Here is a 21003-nt window from a genome sequence, read left to right on the forward strand (position 1 = left end):
GTGCATATGTTCGTTAGATGCCCACCTAGAGCAATATTGGAAGGCCATAGCTCATCATCTGTCTCTACACGTACATTGCGATCCACAGCAAACTTTAAGGGATAGTTCAGTTGCATGTGTGGCTGTAGATACACATGCTCTGCATACTCTTGCCATCTAGTGTTGGGTCCAGAGGGTGCAGGTTGTTTTTCTTCAAAGAAGTTTTCACAGTCATGGGATTGAGTGACTACTCCTCTTGTGATATTGCGCATGAGTATTGACTCCTTTGCTAGATTATTTTTTCTCCGCCATAAGGTTCGGACGTGTCCATCTTTTAATTCACTCCAGCTCAAAATCTTTCCTTTATCTTACCCTCTTTCGACTGTATTGTTTTCGTTCACATTTCTTTCACCTTAGTGCTTTAAATCGTTGGTCCACCAACTGCGCACCCTTCAGGGCATCTACCCCAAACTCTGGCCTATCTTCCACGTGGCACAGACAGACGTGCCAACCTGATGGGACAGACTTCATTCCGCTTTTGCCTTCGTTGCCACGCAAAATTCCTCCACACCAGCCAACATCTGGTGTATTATCTATGTCTCTCACCCAATCATCAAGAGCCTACCTGTGATGCCTGCAAATCATTCAGATAGAAGAAAACTCTGGGACCAAAGAGCACATCGAATGGATATGGCGCACAAGACTCCAGACGACATCTCAGGTAATCTTTGGAGAAGAACACCCACAGGAGGAACCTACATAGGAGGAATAGGCCATTTCCATCCAGGGCTCTTTCAACTCTGACATCTAGCCAGACATTCAGAGCCACATGATCACCTCAGAACAACCTGTGAGTGCCGTTGCCAACCCTGCCCACCGCAAGACTCTTAAAAGTCCCCTTCTCGAGGTAACCGGTCTGCCACCGCCACCAGGCCATGGTTGGACCCGAATGACTACATCGGCTGCCCTGCCTTCTGGCTCAGCACTGGAAACGTCCAAGACAACCCACCATCTTCGGCTTAGACCTCCTTCTCATCAGACAGAGAAATGGTCTCCATCTCAATTCGAGCTTCAGCTCGGAGCCGAATCTCTACAGCCTCCACTTCGGTGCTGACAGAATTGCTTCAACCTGAATCTTTAGTGCCAAAACACACGGAGCCGAAATCATCGAATCACAGAGACTCCAGCCAGTCTTCTGCTACGCCTTCTCCCGTGGAGCCTTTATTGGACACTATGGACACTCCATCTTCAAATTCAGGATGGTACAGGATTCTTTATTGCTTCATCTCCTGTGCTTTTGAACAGTAAGTTTTCCTTCCAGGGAGCTTTGGACACTTCTCCAAATCAAAAGAAAAGGACTAAGGACAAGGCACCCTGTCTACTTCGTAGGCCTTCTCTACTACCTCTTCCTCCACCTCCTCCCGTACACATCTCTCCCCTCCACATTCTCCTGCTTCGCTTTAACTACACTGGGAGATTACACTCCTCGGAGTTCCCCTTTATTTTCTGGGGAAGATTTGAGTAGGCCCCAAGATGACCCAGACCCTTGGGATAGTTTTGATCCTGCCCCTATCCCCTTTAATGATCCAGAACTCTACCCTGCAAGCCCCCCAACATCAGAGGACACTACTTCCTACCAACAGGTAGTGACATGAGAAACTGCCTTCCATAATGTAGAACGACATAAAGACCCTATCAAACAGGACTTCCTCTTAAATACACTTACCTCTAGACATAGGGATATTCAGTTCTTACCGTGCTCCCTGGCCTGCTTTGTCACTCTGACAAAATTGTTAAGGTACCCATCGGCTCTAGGGTGATCACCCCGAGAGTTGACAAGAAATACAAATGTGCTCCCTCTGATCCCATATATGTGACTTCTTGGGCCCCTCCTGACTCAATTGATGCGATCACAGCACAGAAACGTGCTGACTGTCTGCCTCCCGGGAAGGAGAGCAAGAAAATGTATGCTGCGGGAAAAGGGTTGCTACACAGGCAGCCAATCATTGGCATACCACCAACTCCCAAGCATTGTTGGCCAGATACAACCGAGCTCACTTTGACGGGGGGAGGGAGGAGCTCCTCCAGTTCTTACCAGATGGGCACCGGGAATGGGGCACCAAATAGTTGCTGCTGGGTAGACAATTTCAAAGAACTCAATTTGTTGTGCCCTGGACGAAGCTGACCCAGCTACATGCAGCATTTATACCAGTGGTCTCCTCCAAAGGCACGCTTGGCTGCGCTGCTCTGGTTTCAGACCGAAGGTTCAGCAAGGGGTCCTCAATATGCCCTTTGAGTTGTCATCTGAGGCGGGATGGTTGTTTTGTAGTTGTGTTCTTCGAATGTAACAAATTTTAAACTTGAATAAAACAGATTTTTAAAAAAAAGGGGATAAGTAGCCAAAGGTGAGAACCAAGGAGGTTCTGGCATAATAAAAATATAAATTTGAAAGAGAATAGAATGAGAGAGAACACAGGGGTGATAAGTGAGTTTTGAGGAACAGAGAATGGTAGGATGTAGATTGAAGGGAGAGGAGGCAGGATGAGGGAGAAGCAGAGGAGAGCAGAAAGGGAGAAAGAAAAGTGGGGAGTATGAGACAGAAAGACACAAGACAAAACTTAAATGGAGAAACAAGATAAGGACAAGTGAGAGAGAGAGAGAGGAAATGGAAAGGGATAGGTAAAAATGTAAGGAGCAGATAAGAAATTCAGATGATATCGAAGAGAGAGGAATGATATGTAAAAGGATTAGGGCACAAGGTTCAGTGTCACCAATGTAAAGAGCCTACTGTGCCTCTGTAATGGGTGTGTGTAATACCAACCCAAAGTTGAGGGGGGGGAATCAATTTTTTTTCTCGTTTAGATTAGGGTCGATGGTACCCTTGCGATGCCACTGATTTTGGTAGCCTGCATGTGGCAAATATTTGCTTATTTAGTTTTTGCTTGTCTTCAGTGCACACTGACATGACTGCAGTGCACTAATCAAGAAAATAAATTAGAGGGAACCTTGTTCAGGAATATGCACAGCATTTGCATCTACACCACTACATGCCACGAACAGATGCTTATGGGGTAAGTATCACGTTCCTTTTCATAGCCTATTAAAGGATGATAAAAAACTAATTTCATATATCTTTCGTTTGAAAGTCCTTCAGTTTAACAAAATAGTCGTTACATTAAGAAAAATGACCATAAACATCTTTCACAAGCCTTTTAGAAAGCCTTTTTGAAAGGCAAAAGATAGGGAATGAAGTACAATCTTAGCAAATAGGCTGCACTTAGCAAGGAGCTTCAATTTTAAGGGCATCACTCTACTTCCAGTACCTCTTTATAACCTACAGATGAGGGGTTAGTTTTCATTTTTTAAAGAATTATAGATCTGGGAAGAAAATAATAAACACTTTGCCCTCTTTTCTGAGGAGAAGGATGGTTCCTCGTAACCTTGATGAGGATTCCCCTTGAAGATAATTAGGATTTAACTGTCCTTCTCTTCCAGGAGATCCCCACCAATAGTAATGAGCACTGAATAGAGAAGGAAGCCCAACCCCTTATGCATACAGACAAGGAGGGAAAAACAGCATTCCTTCTCCACTAAACAGATTAATCAAAAAAATCTCACTAATTTAAATTAGAACCCAAACAGTGTCTGGTAAATGTACTTATGGCTGTCCAGGTAGCAGCTTTACATGTCTCTGAAATAGGAATGTTTCTTAACAGAACCATGACGGCATCCTTTCCCCTAGTTGAGTGTGCCTTAGGTCTATCTGGGAAGAATTTTATTTGCCAACTAGCAACATAGTCAATCTAATGCAATAAGCAGCCCATCTATAAATGGCTAGGCAGTTCTCAATATCATGTTTGTGCTATGCAACACCTGCATTTTTCTCTGACGCTGAAGTGCATGCTTTATTATCAAAATTGAGACCTATCAGATTTTCCAGTTCTTGTTTTGAAAGACAACATGATTGTCACAATTGTTAAAATTTGCATTTGTTTCTCCTGATAAGTGATTTTCTGTCTTATCTGTGATAAAGTATGGCCTCCTGCAGAGTTGCTGAAATCACAGATGTGAGCCTTGTGTTTCTCAGATTTCACAAGCTGCGCTAATCAGTTATGGAGTCTGATTGTCCCACACGTGCACAGTCCTAGTGTGCTTGTTGTTTCAGTTTATCAACAATTGACAAAGTGTAACATTTTGCCTTCTCAGTAGGTTCAATTTCTAGTGAATACATAGTTACTGCCAATGCTAAGTGTTAGGTTGTACTGACTACTACATGCACAGTGGACTGGCTGTCTTTTTTGCAATATAAAAAAATATTCATATGGTGAAAGTCTGTTAATTGTGAGATAATTGTCTCTAGACATGTGAAATTAGCGTAGAAAATGGTCTCATTTTTATAAGTTGGAGAATTGTTTTCATTGTTTAAGCACAACATTTCTTTAGTATAGCATGTATTAGTCTAAACTTGACTTAATTAAAATTTACAGAGCTCTTGGATAAGAACAGGTAGTGATGTGAACAGTAAAACATCACTGCAAAACCATTTGTGTTGCTTTGCAGATTCTTGTTGAAGCGACAGAGGAAGAAACTGCTCTTCACAATCGGATAATGCCTACTGTTGTGCAGCCTCCAAAGCAACCACCTTCTGAGCCCAAAACGTCTACAGATCAAGAGATGGTAAATATTTGGGCAATTATTTTGAGCCAATATTTGGGGAAGATTGGGACAAACAGTTCCCCTGAAGAGCTAGATACAACTATACAGAAAAACACTAGTGTCTCTAGGGGCATGTTGAATTTCAAATTGGTGTCATTAACGTAGTGTACTACAGGATCCAATACTAACAAGCACATATCTAAAATAAGTGGATTGAGTATGCCATGTGTAACTCCATGGGCAGTTATAGGGTATGTAATTGTATTGGATCTAATGTACAAAATATAGAAAGAGGTTGGACAGAGGCATACTTGGGCCCTTCGCCAAGGGATTTGGGTACAAAATACATGTATTGATTTACATGAAGCTCATAGCTGTATCGAAACAGTCAGTGCAAACACATTTAGGCACAATTTGATGTAGTACTAGAAATACCTTTTAGTCACATAACTAAATATGCACGTAAAAGTACAGACAATCTTTTAAGGTTTCATTCGGATTTGAAGTTAAAGGCAAACAGTAAAACTACTAATTAGTTGGCATTGTTTGCTTTTCTTCATGTTGTTTGATTGCCCAAAATATTTGCAGAGTTATAGCAGATTTTTGTTCTCCGTTTGTCCCCCAGACACATTCACAAGCCAGGCATTCCAATTTTGTCCAAATGCCATACATTGGAGTCAACAGCAGTAAGGCAGACAGCATTCTTCCTCCAACTAGCATTGATTTGGGTGCTTATCTGGACCTTCGAAAGGCTAGTGGGCTAGACAAGTCACCTGACGTTGATCTTCAGTGTCATTTTGGACCTTCTCTCCTTTATTGCTGTTTTGTATAAGACTGCTTGGGTCATGTAGTTTCCTGTATCTGTTGAGGAAAATAAAGCTTAACCTACAGACGGGCATTCTTTTGCTGTGTTCTTCATGCTTGGAGCCTTTACTGTCCTTTAATGAGGTGCTCATGGAACCCATTTTGGCTGCATGGAATAATCCGGGTTTCACTTCAGCTGTGAACTGCCAGCTTGCTACGCTCATTGCTCATCCCTGTGTGATCACCACAGAGTTATTGTGACTCAATTATTGCTTGAGGGCCTTGTGGTGCGGACCACCTCCTCTGTAAAGCTTTACCCAAACTCGTTCTGTTAAATGTGAGTAAAAGCTGGACGGATTGTAGCCATGGAAAAGAAAGTGGACTCCTCTGGCAGGCTGGCTCTGTGATCTATCAGTGTGTTGTGCTTAGTGACCCTTTGTTTGCCCTTTGTTTGATGGACCAGTTCTGCTTTTGTCGAACCACATGCGTGTCCTATTTGCTGAGGGGGTATGATGGCCAAGGGTCTACCCAAAAAAGTATTTGCTGTTGTCAGGGCATTGTGGGCTTGGTGGCTAGATCCACAGACTCTTCTTGGTCACCTGTCAGTAAGGCTGGTGTGCTCTCTTTTTCTGGGGATGACCAGGCTAACTCATCGATATGACATTTGATGGCTCTCACCTATTTAGAGCAAAAGCAGAGTGAACCTTAGAGGGATTCAAATAAGACTGACCCACAACTAATTCTCTGGGCCTCACATCCCCTGTCCCTCAGTTTTACCAGCAGTACAGGAAATTCAGGGGCTACTCCCAGTAACAGCCATACCTGCAGCACCAACCTTCTCTTCCAGTTCAGCAGCACACAAATTATTTCTTGTCTACAAGGAGTGTTATGGTTCCATAAGCCACCTAGGACAGCAGCAGCATTCTACCACCTCCTTACAGGCTTCTTCCTCCAGACTTCTTTAGTTCACCCTCAAGCAGCCATGTGCATCTTCTGGGAAAACAAGTGTCTTCCTGTTTGTCATGTCAACAGTGCATCTCAAACTGTACCTAACATGTTGGCATTCCATCATCTGTGATACATAATTCTACTTGAAAGCCTCATCTCCTTCAGACATCCAATGCCTCAAACACTGCCTGCACATTATCCAGAAGTGGATTCTCAGTGCCTATCTGAAGCTTAACCCAACCAAAACAGAATTCCTATTATTTGCCAAAAAGCAACAAACAAGAACACAATACAGAACTGGCTCAGTGACACGAACCTTGATGATTTCGAATCCCCCAGCTTCACCAATGTCACTTGGATTCACTCTGGACACCAACATTACCCTCAAGGAACACATTGCCAAAAAACAGACTGCTTCTATGTGGTACGAGCTCTCTCCTCAAAAAGAAAGTGAAATCATTTTTGCCAAAAAGTGAATTCAGATCTGCTGTTCAAAGTGACGTTATCTGGATGATGGTAACAAACTACTCCTTATCATTCTAGACTCTGCACTGGCACCCCGTAAAGGCATCCTGCACGCCACAGAATGTCTTGTCCAGGGCATTAAGAAATATGATCATATCATCACCATCCTGATAGAACTCTATTGGCTGCGCCATTTACATAGCCATCACGACCAGCACCAACATCTCACGTGGGCTTCTGCACAACCTGGACACTCTCAGGCCAAAACTTTTCATATATTATTAAATATTTTATCCAGCCTATAACATAGGCTCTATTGGCCAGTTCATTTAACTTACTTTAAAAAATCCAAAATAATATTAAAGAATAGAAAAGTCACAAGAAATTAGTAACTTAAAAAAAAAAAATCTAATTCACAAATCTTTTATTTTAAGGACATTTAGTTGAAGGAATCTGGGCCATGTAGACATATAGGCTGCTGTTACGTTAATATGAAAACTGACACTGCATCTTTAAAAACCACAGCCCTCCAGTATGCAATTGTGCCAAACATGTGGCAGTTACCTCAGTTTTGTCAAAGTCAGTCAAAAAACACCAATATGGAGAGCTTAATAACTATCTTTGTCCATTCCACTGGGGAGGAGGGAGGCTTGCATTTGATTTAATTGGAGATTCTCTTGAAGGAGAACTAGGATTACAGGTAAGAAATCTTTCCTTCTCCTTCCATGGATCTCCATTGATGATCATAAGCACTGAATAGAAAAGTAAGCCTATCCCTAAAAATGCAGTGGAAGGGAATAAAGATAAAGAAACAATTAGGCAAAGCAATTTTTCAATGAGGGCCACCCTCTTTGGACATCTGACATGAATCGAAATAATAGTGCCTCGAAAACATGTAATTATTAAATTTTCTAAGCAGTCGCTGACCCCAGCAGGTTGGGAACCACTAAATTAGCCAATAAACCTTGTTACAGGCTGGTAAAAGTATTTAATATTATAAGAAATATACAAAAAGTTTGTCCTTCCTGATTTAATGGAAAACAAAATAAAATACATTTTAAAAAGGTGCTCCTCGATCCCATGCATGGGCGGAACTGTTCAGTCCTTGTGAATTCACTGGTCATTCCCCTGAAGAGGAGATGGGCTTTTGGTGTCTTTACTGTATCTGCTGCTACAAATGATGCACTTAAGATAGAGCAAAATGCAGAGTGGGTTCCATTTTTATTTGTTCCTGGGAGGCTTTCTTTGTTGTTTATCTGAAACTGACTCCAAATCAGGAATTTGTATCTGGAAAAACAAAAAGTAGCCCTGACGTGCAAGGAGTTTTTCCCTCGCATTTCGGGCTATTGCCTGTCTTCACTGCTTGAGTCGGCCATGCCTCACATGTTTGTCCTGGGCAGGGAACCCAATGGTGGGTGGGCCAACCGTTGTTCTCTCCCAGCGGTCCAGTGGCAGATGTTTGGGCAGGTCAACTATTTCCACCAGATCCAGCTAATCCTCCTCCAGCAAAATGTGATTGTTTCCTCTCTAAATGAGAGGAGAGAAGTTCAGGTTTGGTGGGACGGGTGAAAATACAATATGTGGCGATTTCCCTGCCCCAAACCCTACTGTTCCGCCTAATCCTACATGACCTCCTGCATCACTACTTTTCATCAGAATGTTTGATAGGGCCATGGGAGGGATTGGTGTGAACAATACCGTTGTCTGTATTCATCACAGGCTTATGGTTCCTATGTCTTCGAGTAATATGCTGTGCCTATATTAAAAGTCCATGTAGATTATAATATTCTGGTTGTGATCGAAAACAAATGATAAAAATTATGGATCTGAAAACATTACTAATGCTTCTATGTTTTGTTTTTCTTTAGGAACTGTTTGAGCTACCGGTAAGTGCAGACTTGTACTTTTTGAATTTTTTTACAGATTTCACGTACATTAATATGTAGTAGTCATGTCTTCCAGTTCTCAAATGAAATCTCTACGTTATCGTTATTTTTTAGTTTTTGTCTACGTATGGCCCCTAGGTATTATTTCGCTTTCCTATCCTGCACCTTTTCTTTCTTTCCTAGTGTTTAAAACTAAGCATATATTCTTAAACACATTTTCTTTCTTAAACTAGTGCAACAAACATCTTTTATAGCTCACATTTGTGGCCCAGAAATACTGCTGAAGCAGCAGTGGGGGAGACAAACACAGTAGGACTGGGGAAAGGACATACCATTACACAGATTTTGTTCAGAGAGCCACTTGCTTGGAGTATACATCTGCAGCTCGAGAACTAAGTGCAAGTTTGGTGCAGTGGATAGAAAAGTTGCACGGACCTTAGAGCACTGGACATGTTTTTAAAGCAGCATTGCACATTTGGAAACCGTTTTTTATTGGAAAGGAGATCTGCCTCCAATACTTGACTGAGAATTAGTAGCAGTTATGGAAATCCTATTAATACCAGCCTTAGTTTATCTAAGTGGGAGAGCGCCTTGAGTGGGCTTGTCGGTGTTGGGTTTGAAATGACTCTCTGAAGTGCTGCTCAACCACTCTTTTTACATTAAAGCTGTCCGAATATATTCTTAAAAGTGGTTTGTGGATATTTCAGAATATAAACTCATTCATGAATCCTAAACATCAGGGACTGGAACAGTTCTAAGAAGAACTGTTTCTCAGCCACATCCAATCATGGCTGTCCCTATTAGAACATTGTGATCTCATCTCATACAGTGTCTAGACTTGAAAGCATTCCCATACCACCCAATTTACATGGGTCAGTTACTTGTCTTGTGTCACTAGTCCAGCTTCTGACCGTTTGCTCCGCGATGCTAAAATGAACTGAAATGCCAGTCAGCATTTGTTCATTTTTGGTATTGCTCCATTAAGTGTTGGAGTACTGAGCTATAACCCAGAAGACGTAACCAGGTGCCACCTCATTGAAGAACTGCTTTGAAACTGACTTGGGATGGCAATGGGCATGTCTTTGAACTTTTAATGAAGGTTGATTCCTGTTATATGGAAGAACTTTATTTGGCCCTTGAAGCTAGGAAACAGCCATAATACATGGATGAGGAGGGTGTGGTGATGGTGTGATCATTTGTGTGTCAAATGTGAAAAAGGTAACAAGGCGCCTGATGTATTATTTAGTTTTGTCATTGCAAAGCCTGTAATTGTATTCACAATGTGCACTTTTCGACTTATTGCGATTGAACAGATGTTTTAAAGGTGCATCACCTCTCTTTGCAGATCACATCGCAGTGTATCAGGGGTTTGCAATTGCAGACACAAACCAATGATAGGACGTTGACGTTTGAAAAGGGGTGGTACCCTTTTGAAATGTGGATGTTGTCTGAAAGGTACAGCTTCCACGTTGTGACTGTGGGCACTAGATAATTCACAAAATACTTATCTTATTATTTGATTACAACCCCTGTCCCCTTAAGGGTCATTTTAGGATGTGACAGACTTGTACATTTTTGTAGTACAAAAGGAATGTCAGGTTGCACAGCAGTCATGGTTTTTACACAGCTTTGTGACTCGTCCTTTAATGCATGTGGTTTAAACTGTAGTATTTTCCAAACTCTATAACCAGCGAAACCATCAGGGTGTCACAATCCTTCAGTAGCAGTGATAATGCTGTGCACCAGGTTGGTCACATTTGGGGAGTTTGTCAGTCGTCAGTATCTTTATTTCACTATAAACATCATAAAACTACATTACCAGACGATAGTCCAACATATTGAAAAGTGTTTCTTTATAGACGAATTACGGATAAGAGGATTTCACATTACACAAAATTCTAAAAATAACCATTTAAACTTGCCTAAAAAGATCTTCGTTGTAAACCAGGCAATTTCCCTATGAAACCTTTTTTAAGACTCATTACAGATTTAAAAAATTCACGATAGCCTATTTAACAATATGACTTTCTAATTCTCAAGGCACTTTGAATAATATAAACTACCACAGTGCAGCAGGCCTCAGATGAAAGCTCCTGTAGTACCATTTGTGCACCTACACTGTGGTGTCAACTCAGCGTAATATCTGTACGAGATAGCTTGTCCTGACAGCAGAATATAATTTACTAAGTAAACAGGTGCAACATGCTTTGTTAGAAGCGATTATTGCATGGGCAAAACATGGGAGTTGCGGATTCATAGACACAGTTGGGAAACTGTACAGGAGAATTCAGTGTTAAATCTGAAGCGCATCAAATAAAACCTGTGCTGGGGGTTCTTTTCAAAAACAAAATAAGCCTCAGGGCTGTCTGCTATCAGAAAATCCATGTGAGCAACTATAGAGGTCTTTCATGATTCGAGTCTGATATTTTCAAAGTGATTAAAATACAATTATTTGACTGCTTTTGTTGCAGGCCCCATGGATTCAAGAGCTAGAAAGTTCTCCAAAACCCAAGCATGTAAAAAGTTTCCTTCGTATAAGTGAGCCAGGGAATGTATATGGCATTATCCAGCGAGATACGTTCCCTTACTACAGCCCACTAAAAAATGTGTCTGCTCGTGTGGAGATGAACAGTAAAAGTGTGCGAATTTTGTTTTGATCTTCTTGAGGGCAGCCCTAACTCGCTGTGGCAGATAAAATTAGAAAATCCACAAGAGTCTGGTAACTTGTCTCAGAAAGTTGTTCTCAACCTTCTGTAGAGTTCCACACCTGAGGGATACCGCCACCACAGCCCGCCTAAACCCAGCTCCATGTGAGTCCAACTACTTGCACTTACTCTTTTGTATAGTTCAGGGCCATTTTATGGATTTATAGTTTAATTTGGAGTCCAACCTGAATAGGGTCTCAGTTGATCTCGAACTGCTGGTTATTTGTTTTTAAAAAGCCCCAGTGCAGAGAGGAGTGGAGGAGGACACCCAAATAAGTAAACGTATTTACCCATTGTCAAGTCCAGATCCCTCGTAAAACCATCCAGAAGGCCTTTGACTGGCCTGGCCATCAGGATTGCGTCATCCGCATACAGCAGGAGAGGGATGGGGCATTTGCCCAACTGGGGCATATCTCTCAAAATACGCACCAGGTAGTTCACGAGATTATGAATGTACAGAATAAAAAAACAATACCAGTACACATCCTTAGCGAAGGCCTCGTTTTAGAAGAGATAGGCTCTGTAATTCACCACTTGGGCTCCAGTGTACCCTAGCTGGGACATCCGTGTGCATGTCTCTCAAAACGGACATTAGGGATTCTTCCACACCCATCTGTGCAATAATGGGCCAAAGCTTTGATTTGTTTACAATGTCAAAGGCACAGCTCAGGTCCATAAATGCCAGATGTTCTGCCCCCTTTTAGCTTTTGTGTACTTTCAAATTAGGAAATATATATTAAGGCATTAGTGCACTTTGCCCCTTCGAAGTTCAGTATGGCCTCCGAAAATCAGAGAGAATCATGGTCTCTTCGGTCCAGGTTTCAATTCTAGCTAACTAAATTATCCCTGTGATCTTGACTGTAGAATCATGCAGAGAGATTGGCCAGTAATGTCCTTAATCGTTTATCTTCTCTTTAAAAAAATTAAAAAAATAAAATAAAAAATAAGAACATTTGTAGTCTCGTACGATGAAGAGGGGGATTTCATTGACAATGGCAGCCCTTATGACATTTTGCTAATATGGTAGCCCACAAAGGCTTTTGACTTTGAGTGGAACGGATGTTGGAGTTAAGTTTGGCTCTATCTTGATCCATTTAAATATTAATTTTTTTCTGTTCGTCTTCTAATCCTGCCCCTTTCACTATATTTGAGTTCAAGCCACCGCCCAGTGCTATGTACATAGTGAGAGGGTTCTGATCACCAGAACTACGGAGTACAATATTTCAAACCAAGCATCTAAAGTTCCCTTGAAAAAGAATGATAGACCCAAACATGCTACCCAACTCGCTTCCTGTGAAAGTCCATATGAGTGGATCACTGAGCAAGCCTCAGATGCAACTACCTGATTATGCTTTACCAGAAAGTTGATAAGAACTTACCCTTGAGAGTGATGTTTAAAATAAAGTTGCGCTCCTCCCCCGAAGCCATGTCAGTTACACTGCATTTTGAGGTTACACATAGTTGAGTTAAAGTCACCTATCCATAAGGTCATAATGGGCAGTGTACATGTTATGATATACCTGTCAATTTCATAGTCCAGATCATAAATTGATTCCTGACAGCGATGGTCAAAATGTTTGCTAAACATCTTTATGAACAAGATGTTATGTGAGTGGGAGAAATGAATATTTAACAGTTGAAAATATGGGGAGACAGTTATGAACTGTATAAATTTGATGGTGCTTGTGACCTATACAAGAGTTGTCAGACCCCCCTTGGCTCGCCCTGCTACAGGTGAGGGAAAACATTATATACCCATTAAAGTAAAAAGGGTCTATGGGCCTTTTCTCCTGACAGCAAATTATGGCACATCCACGTTCAAATTCTAACCAGTTTGGGCTTCTTTAATTTGGAACAATCCTGGCAATATTTAATGAACAGAAATATAGAATGTCACCAAGGTTAGTGGTTTTAATTGCATGTTTAAATTAGAGTTCACACCCTCTCTATTTAATGTGCCTGGTTTCATTATAAAAAAAAAAAGTTGCTAACCCCTACTTCAAGGTAGGGGAGTTGGTCATTGTCGGTGTAAAGGAATATCTGGTTTGAACATTAAAAAGTCCCTTCCCACTACTAGAAATACCTTTTATCAGCTGGTGTGTGCAGGTGACTGAGACAGTCTGTAAAAGTAGTCTAGGTGAAGAGCCCTAATTTTACCTTCTAGTCCATTTTCATTTGTTCAGTAGAGTCCCAGTCACTACTGGAGTTTCTGAAATTAATTATGAAAGTGACCCACCGAATATTTGTGCCTGCTATCACCTCACAATACTCTTCTCACCATTAATATTTCACTAATGTATTGTGTTCTCTCACTTGTATATTTTGCCAGCCAATGAATTTCTTTATTTTTCACTTCCCACGACCTTTCTCCTTGTGCTTGAAAATATACCTGCGCTATGCATGTCGCGATATGGTGTGGCTGCTAGTGGCAATTGGAGATGTATATTGCATTCTTTTGTGTCACCCTGTGTTTCCTAGGGCACATGTTGAGGGGCTACGTATTAGGTGTTCAAGCTTTTATTTGTTTTTTTAATATTTTGTAATGTTCCCTAGTTTGAATGAGCCTGCCATTTCAAGCCGTAACCAAGCAGTTGGAGAGCAGATGAAACGGCAAGCAAGAAATGTTAAACCATTTTAAAACAGACACACATGTTGGGTGTTGAGTAAATGTACCAAACAAGTATTAGCTTTGACCTTTACAGAGAAAATTTGAAACCCTGTAATCCTTTTAATTAAATATACATTTGGATAATCTTACTGTTGAGCTCCACCATGAAATTAGTTAAACATTTCTTTAAAATAAGTTACAATCCACTTACTCGTCAGATTTGTTCTTTCCTCCTAAGGCCTCTTATGAAATTGGAATTGTGAGACAGTTTCCCTTTTCCTCTGCATTACAACGCATGGCTGTAGTTGCTCGTATCCTTGGAGAAAAGCGGATGGATGCATATGTTAAAGGCGCACCTGAGGTGGTAGCTGGCCTCTGCAAGAAAGAAACTGGTAACAGTACCTTTTTAACTGACTCTTAGCTTTTGTCCTGCCACTACACTACTTGACACACAGCATTTGTCTAATTGAACTTTATTTCAGTTCCTCCAGATTTTGCAAATGTTTTGGAAGACTACACCAAGCAGGGTTTCCGGGTGATTGCTCTTGCTCACAAAAAATTGGAGTCAAAACTCTCGTGGCATAAAGTTCAAAATATTAACAGGTGAGAATATTATTTCAGGATTTGTCAAAGTTGAAAATGAAGTATTTTGACATTAAGCATAATTACTACTTCCAATACACACAACTTATTGCTGCAGATGAAACTTGTTGTGTCTCAGTTCTGATTGAATACACTATATGAATGCTTAGGGCAGTGCTGTAGGAAACATGACATTCTTTGTCATTGCCATACTACCAGCTAGTTTTATTCTTTGTGATAAGTTGTGCTTGGGTACTTTTACTTTAACAATTCAATTTGCTCAGCATCATTATTCAGCCTATCTCTATGTAACTGCATCTTAAACACCCACTTTTAGGTTTTGCTTAAGACAGTGGGTGTGCTGCCTCTTGCAAGGCCTTTTGTTACCGTACAGCGGGCTCAGATGCTGCTTATTGCTTACCATCAGTTGGCTTCACTGTCACGCTCATTTACTTACTTTCTTTTTGTCAACTTCCTCTTTGTATGTCTGTGGAGCATGGGCGTGCGTTACTGTGACTTTCTACTGCTCACTTTTTCAGGTGCTGTTTCTTTCCTCTCTACAAGAGTGCTTGTGTTTTCCAGCTTTCTCCCTTGTGTACTTCTTACCTCTCCATATTCCTCCCCTCTGTGCGTTACACACACCCTCTGTTGTCTGTATGCCACCCAGCACCTCCGTCATACCCTACATTGTTCTTGTGCATCTCCGGTCCTCCTGTCCACCCTCTGTTGTCCATGTGCTATCCCCAGCAATCCACACCTGCCCTGAAGTTGTTTAAGTGCTTCCCTCAGACCCTTCTGCCCACCCTCTGCTGTCTGTATGCTTCCCCAGCATCTCCTTCCTGTCCTATGTTGTTGGTGTGCTTCCCCCAGGCTCTCATGCCCACCCTCTATTGTCCATGAGCCTCTCCAGCCCCTCCTGTCCATCTTCCATTGTCCATGTGCTTGACTCAGACCTGTTGTTGCTCACCCACTGTTGTCTGTGTGTTATCGATCTCCCCTTGCCTGCCCTCTAGGCCCACCACATCCTTCTCTCCTGCCTTCGCTCCCTCTGTGTTGCCTTGTCACACAGCCCACTCGCCTGTTTGTTTTCTTCCAACAAACAGGAGAGTTGGTTGAGGAATTGTAAGAAAGTGGTGAATTATTTTGGGTCGTTGGGTGGCCACTGCCAGTAATAAAGTCACTGTCTTTTTAGATTCAGTCAAAGGTTTGATTAATTTAAACCGGAGCTCAACCCTTGGTAGCTGTGGCTTAACTTAGAGAAAATGTGTGAAGAATTTATAAGGTAAAGGGGGGGAAAACACAACCCTATTAAACACCACTCCAATTTAATAGGCAAAATGACACCAAAACTACAAAAATCCAGTCTGGGGAAGTGAAGATATGTACTTTTGAAGATTTAAGTAAAAAAAGTACCATGTTCTTGAAGCTACCCACTGGATCAGCGCTATGGTCTTTGAAGATCTTTTTATCCTTGGATTTCAAGTGGAATTGCAGCAGGTTCAGTTCACCTGATATCCTTTTGTAAGTCCAGCAGTGTCATGAGCTGGGCTGGGTGAGGGTCCTGCTTTGTAGGTTTCAAAAGTATGGGTGGGTACCATCCTAAGACACTCTTGGTCCCTCTCTTACAAAGGTGCAGGTGTTCCCAGTCTCCAACCTACCTTCTTTTGTGGTAGTTCCTGTTTGCTTTATTGCAGACTGTCCCAAAGTACAATCTGTCAGGCCAAATCCTAATCACAAAGGTCTCCAGCCGCACTAAACTTGGGCTCTAACGCTGGAGATTTGAATGGGAAGTGTACTATGGTAATCCTAGTCTCATCCCATTAAACACAAAAATCCAGCTGCAGACCCAGAGACAGGAGTCTGGTAGGTCAGAAGCATGGTCATTCAACAACCAAACAGAGGATTACAAAATTGTCTTGACACACGCTTCCCCTCCTTTCAAGTGTACCCTAAGTTTTACATGTGGCTCAAAAGATTTGTAAAGCAGGATTTGACAGTTGCTGTCACAGGATGCTCACAGGCCCCACTGTGCATATTCTGTGTAGTTCAGAGGCGTCCTCTCAGCCCATTAAGGTCAGTCTATTGTTTGCTTCTGGAAGGCAGTTTCACACCTTTTCCTTTTTCACACTGATTCAAGGCTGATCACGGTCAGAGCTGGCAAAGGCTTATGCTAATTAGCCTTTTAACAGATCAATCAAGTAATGGGTAACTTTATAAAAGTTAATTTCCTTAATATTTATTAAAAATCCATCTTCACCTTTTAGTTAGATTTTAATAAATATGAAAAAAATAGTGATTTAATAATTTTGTTATCACACAAAATGTGATGGGAGGAATGGTTGCAATTTGACTAACCACTGGCAACTCCGGGTAGTACCCCAACCCATTGTTCTTTTGCTCACCATGCCACTTGCAATCAGTCTTTACCCTGTTCCTAATGGGAGCATTGAAGCCCGAACTGCCAGGCTAGGTGCTCCCTGAACCGGAACACAAGCAAGCTAGGACTGGTTTTGCTGTAGTTATGGGCTTATCAGCCAGGTACAGCTTGGTTCCAGTGACACATTGAGCATGGTACCTATGTCTGGATATACTCGTTCCACTTACAGGGGTACATGAAACACACAAATGTTGATGGGAGGAATGCTTGCAATTATTCTAACCACTGGCAGTTGCTATGGGTAGCATCCCAACCTAACATTCCTTTGCTCATCATGTCACCTCAGTTTGGACCCTGCTGCACAAGGGACCAGACTAACCTGAACTGCCAGGCCAGGTCCTCCTATAGTTAGTTTTAGCCATGCTAATGCTGTATAGCATGGCTACAAATCATTGCCTGGTCTAATAGCTCTTGTAGGTGAGACCTATCACCTTTTTATTTAAAGTTATTGTTTAGGTTTGTTAATATATCAGTCCTTAATATTTTCGGTGCATAGAAATTTGAGCTCCTGGCATTTTTTGCGCTTCATAAATAATAAATACATTGGGTTTCAAACTCTTCATCAGATCAGAGTACTGGCGTGAAAAAAAACTGCAATTTTTTTTATCCATAGTCTACAGTTTTTCAAAGAGGCTATTGTTGTTACTTCTTACCTCACAAAAAATGTAAGCTTTCTAGAGAAGTAGCCACTGTTGACTGTCCCCATCTTTAGATTAGCATTTGTCTGTCAATTGTAGATCTGTGTACCTACTTCTAATATTGAACCCTTTGTTGCACCTGTACTGCATTATTGATTTTTTTATTATTATTATTTTTTTTAAAATCTTTGTTGATATAGAGAGGTCATCGAAAACAACATGGTTTTCCTGGGCTTAATAATAATGCAGAACAAGCTGAAGCAAGAAACCCCTGATGTTCTTGAAATTCTGCGGAAAGCCAACATTCGCACTGTTATGGTTACAGGTTAGTAAGGCTTGATAACACGTCAGTTTATTTCGGTTTTGTATGATTAGAAGGGCACATTGAAGGAAACTTTTTCGTATTAAATCCCTCCCATCTTAAATAACTGTCCCACAACTATAATTATTTGCTTCTTTAAGAGTTCACTTGAAGATAAATATGTATTGTATTTTTCTTAGTTTCATGTGATTACCTGACTGCATTCCAAAAGAGATCACTTAAAAATAATTCCCGCTGGGAGTGGAAATAGCAAAAGTGCCTTTGTTTCTTTTTTCACAACTGTCTTTCAATACTGAGGGCAGAGTTTTTTGGGACATAATGCTCAAAGGGGTCATGTGTCCAGCACCTGTGCTAAATATGTGGCCTTGTTTCATCTCAAGTATCATTCTGACTTCCTCAATATTATATCACAAAAGAGCTTGGCAAAATGCCTCAGAACACAAGTGGATACCCTTAGTCTGGCAAAACACAGAACAAACAGCTTAGACAGGAAGAGTAGTTTTTAGGTGCTGCCTGAAAATTAGGATACTAAGCAGGTTTGATCTGTATCACAAGCTGACAGCAACAAGGCAGAAGAAAGTTTTGTAGTTGAGGCTTAGTTATGAATTCCCTGCCAATGTAAGGGGGCCCAATACAATAGTGCATACATTGATCAGTGCACAAGAGTTTCAGCATCACTCACTGTCGAACTGTCAGGCAGTTCAGAGAACAGCAGACATTGTGCTGCTAATAAAATGTTCATGTAGGGCATAGTATGCACTATTGGTATACTCGGGATGTGTCATAATCACTGTATTAAATGTTTTCAGAAAATAGGATATAGTTTCAGACATCTGGAAGATCTAGGAGTAAAAGAAGTGGGAGACTTCATTATAGGCTATTGCGTGTGTTAACGAGTATGCAGGGAGTGGATTATCACCCAATTTATATGTAGGTAGACTTTCCAAATGCTATACTGAGACTGGATCTTCTACCAATAGTATATCCTTTTTGGGACATTGATTGCCATTAAGTAATAGATTGATAATATCCTTTGCTCTTGAAAATCTTGGAGTATTTTAACTGTATTTATGTACATGTCTCGGGGATCAAGTTAAAGGCATTTTTATCCAAGCATCTGACCCACCATCACTATACATATTCGGAGCACTTCATACTCGTGTTTTGGTAGCGAGATTGAAGTCTTCTGAGCATCCTTACCACCACTACCACCATCAAATGCTAGAAAACAAAATCTAGTCACTTCCTGACCATCAGTCTCACTGGGCTAGAACATATATCTGTTGTGCTGACTCGACACCCAAGATTGAAGGAACTGCTGATGTCATGACAGCACATCATATCAGGGAGTTCTTTCTCAAATAAGACTTATATTTGTAAGAAAAAAGATCAGAGTCCCTAGATGAGTCTTGTTTCACTCCAGTGGGCATGGAATCTTTAACAATTATCTTGAAAGACTGCTGACCCATAAGCAAGGTATAATTAAAAGGTTTAACTGCTGAGCACTGGGAGCGGGGAGAGACATTTGGCCATATTTGGCTGCATTGGCACCTGATTAGGATTCAGTCTGACCTCTGTCCGTATTGTGTTCCGTCTTGCCATAGGAGAGAGTGACTCATTTCAATTAAGTCCTGGTGAAATTTGTCACCATCTATTAATGGATGGTTCTAATAGAGACTTATAGTTGCAATTTCCTCTCCTTTTGAATATTCCTCAGTCTCAGACTGGATCCACAAACTTTTCTGTAGTACCTCAGTGCGCCGTCAGGTGGCGCTGTGTGGCTCCACAGGGATGACGGTTCACTCTGGATATAATGACCAGGGCCTATATATAGGCACCAGTCGTGCACGCTGATGTCTGCTCCTTTCTTTTTGCATCACCAGACGCGGACCTGGCATATCCCTATACGTCTCTGAGACATTTACCTCAAATTCTTCTTCAGTATGCAAAGATATCCCACCTCCCAAGTACGGATGCAAACAGATGTCTGTGACAGACCCCTACCAGGTATGTCTGGGAGTCTGGGGTTGAGCCACAGCGCCAAGGCCTGCAGCAACATTCCATTGATAAACCCAAAGGCCATCAAGGATTGAGAGGTGAGGCATAAAAAGACTTCTCGCCTGCACTGCTCCAAGTTGTGGTCAGCGTCAAAAGTACAATATTGGTTCGGTTCCTGAAGTAGAACAAACTGCTCTAGAGGCTGGTCTGCGTTGCAGTCCAACTCATCAGGTAAGTCTAAAAAGAAGCACAAAAAAATCGAAGTGGGAATTCTGAGCCCTCAATCCACCTATATTCTCTGAAAAGGCTCTGGGGAAGTGCCACAACTCTCAATCTTGCTACCAATGTTGGTCGACTTCAGAATTGATCCTGTAGCTGCTTCCGACACATGCCGAGTTTCCTGGCTAACAGCCACACCACATCTGATGGAATAGTTCCATGCAGTTATGTTGCGGCTCTTCTGAATCCTTACAACTCCCACTGGCCATTCGTCTGGACTACCAGTGATGAGTTCATCCTCAGCACCGATTGGACCCTTCAAGCTCATCTTATCTCCGGCTCCAGTCCTAAATTCTCTTCCAGCACCACAAACTATGCTGGACGTGGACACTTCAATGCTGATGCCAACTCCATTGACTCCAGAAGAGAAGGTTCCGATAGTTCTCCTCAGCTCCAGTCCGTCCTTGACCCATGTTGCACCTCAGGAGGCCACACATCCCCTACTTGAATTGCATCTTCCACAAGGGAGAACACACTCTATTACCTATTTTGGTACAGATTCAGACAACGACTACAACCTGGGTGACAAGTTCGCTCAACCCTCTCAGGATGATAATTGGTACAATGACTTACAGGACACTAGTGGTCTCAATAGCTCCCCAGAAAGTGGCCTACTCGCATCTGGACCTGCCTCCAAGGAAAGGGCTTCCTACTCCATCTTAATGCATAGAGCAGCCACAAAACTTGACCTCCAGT

General features: G+C 41.7%; 1 protein-coding gene across 7 annotated transcripts in view; it reads left to right on the forward strand.

Annotated features, from left to right (window-relative positions):
- Nucleotides 1-21003, forward strand: part of ATP13A3 (ATPase 13A3) — a 429788-nt gene that overhangs the window by 182968 nt on the left and 225817 nt on the right. For all 7 annotated transcript variants that reach the window (XM_069213169.1, XM_069213167.1, XM_069213166.1 and 4 more), the window contains 5 exons: nucleotides 4540-4656; nucleotides 8721-8738; nucleotides 14290-14443; nucleotides 14534-14654; nucleotides 17909-18033. In XM_069213169.1, the coding sequence (XP_069069270.1) occupies nucleotides 4540-4656; nucleotides 8721-8738; nucleotides 14290-14443; nucleotides 14534-14654; nucleotides 17909-18033 (535 nt within the window). The remainder of the gene's footprint in view (nucleotides 1-4539; nucleotides 4657-8720; nucleotides 8739-14289; nucleotides 14444-14533; nucleotides 14655-17908; nucleotides 18034-21003) is intronic.

The sequence above is a fragment of the Pleurodeles waltl genome, chromosome 11 (assembly GCF_031143425.1).
Source record: "Pleurodeles waltl isolate 20211129_DDA chromosome 11, aPleWal1.hap1.20221129, whole genome shotgun sequence".
Taxonomy (NCBI): Eukaryota; Metazoa; Chordata; class Amphibia; order Caudata; family Salamandridae; genus Pleurodeles; species Pleurodeles waltl.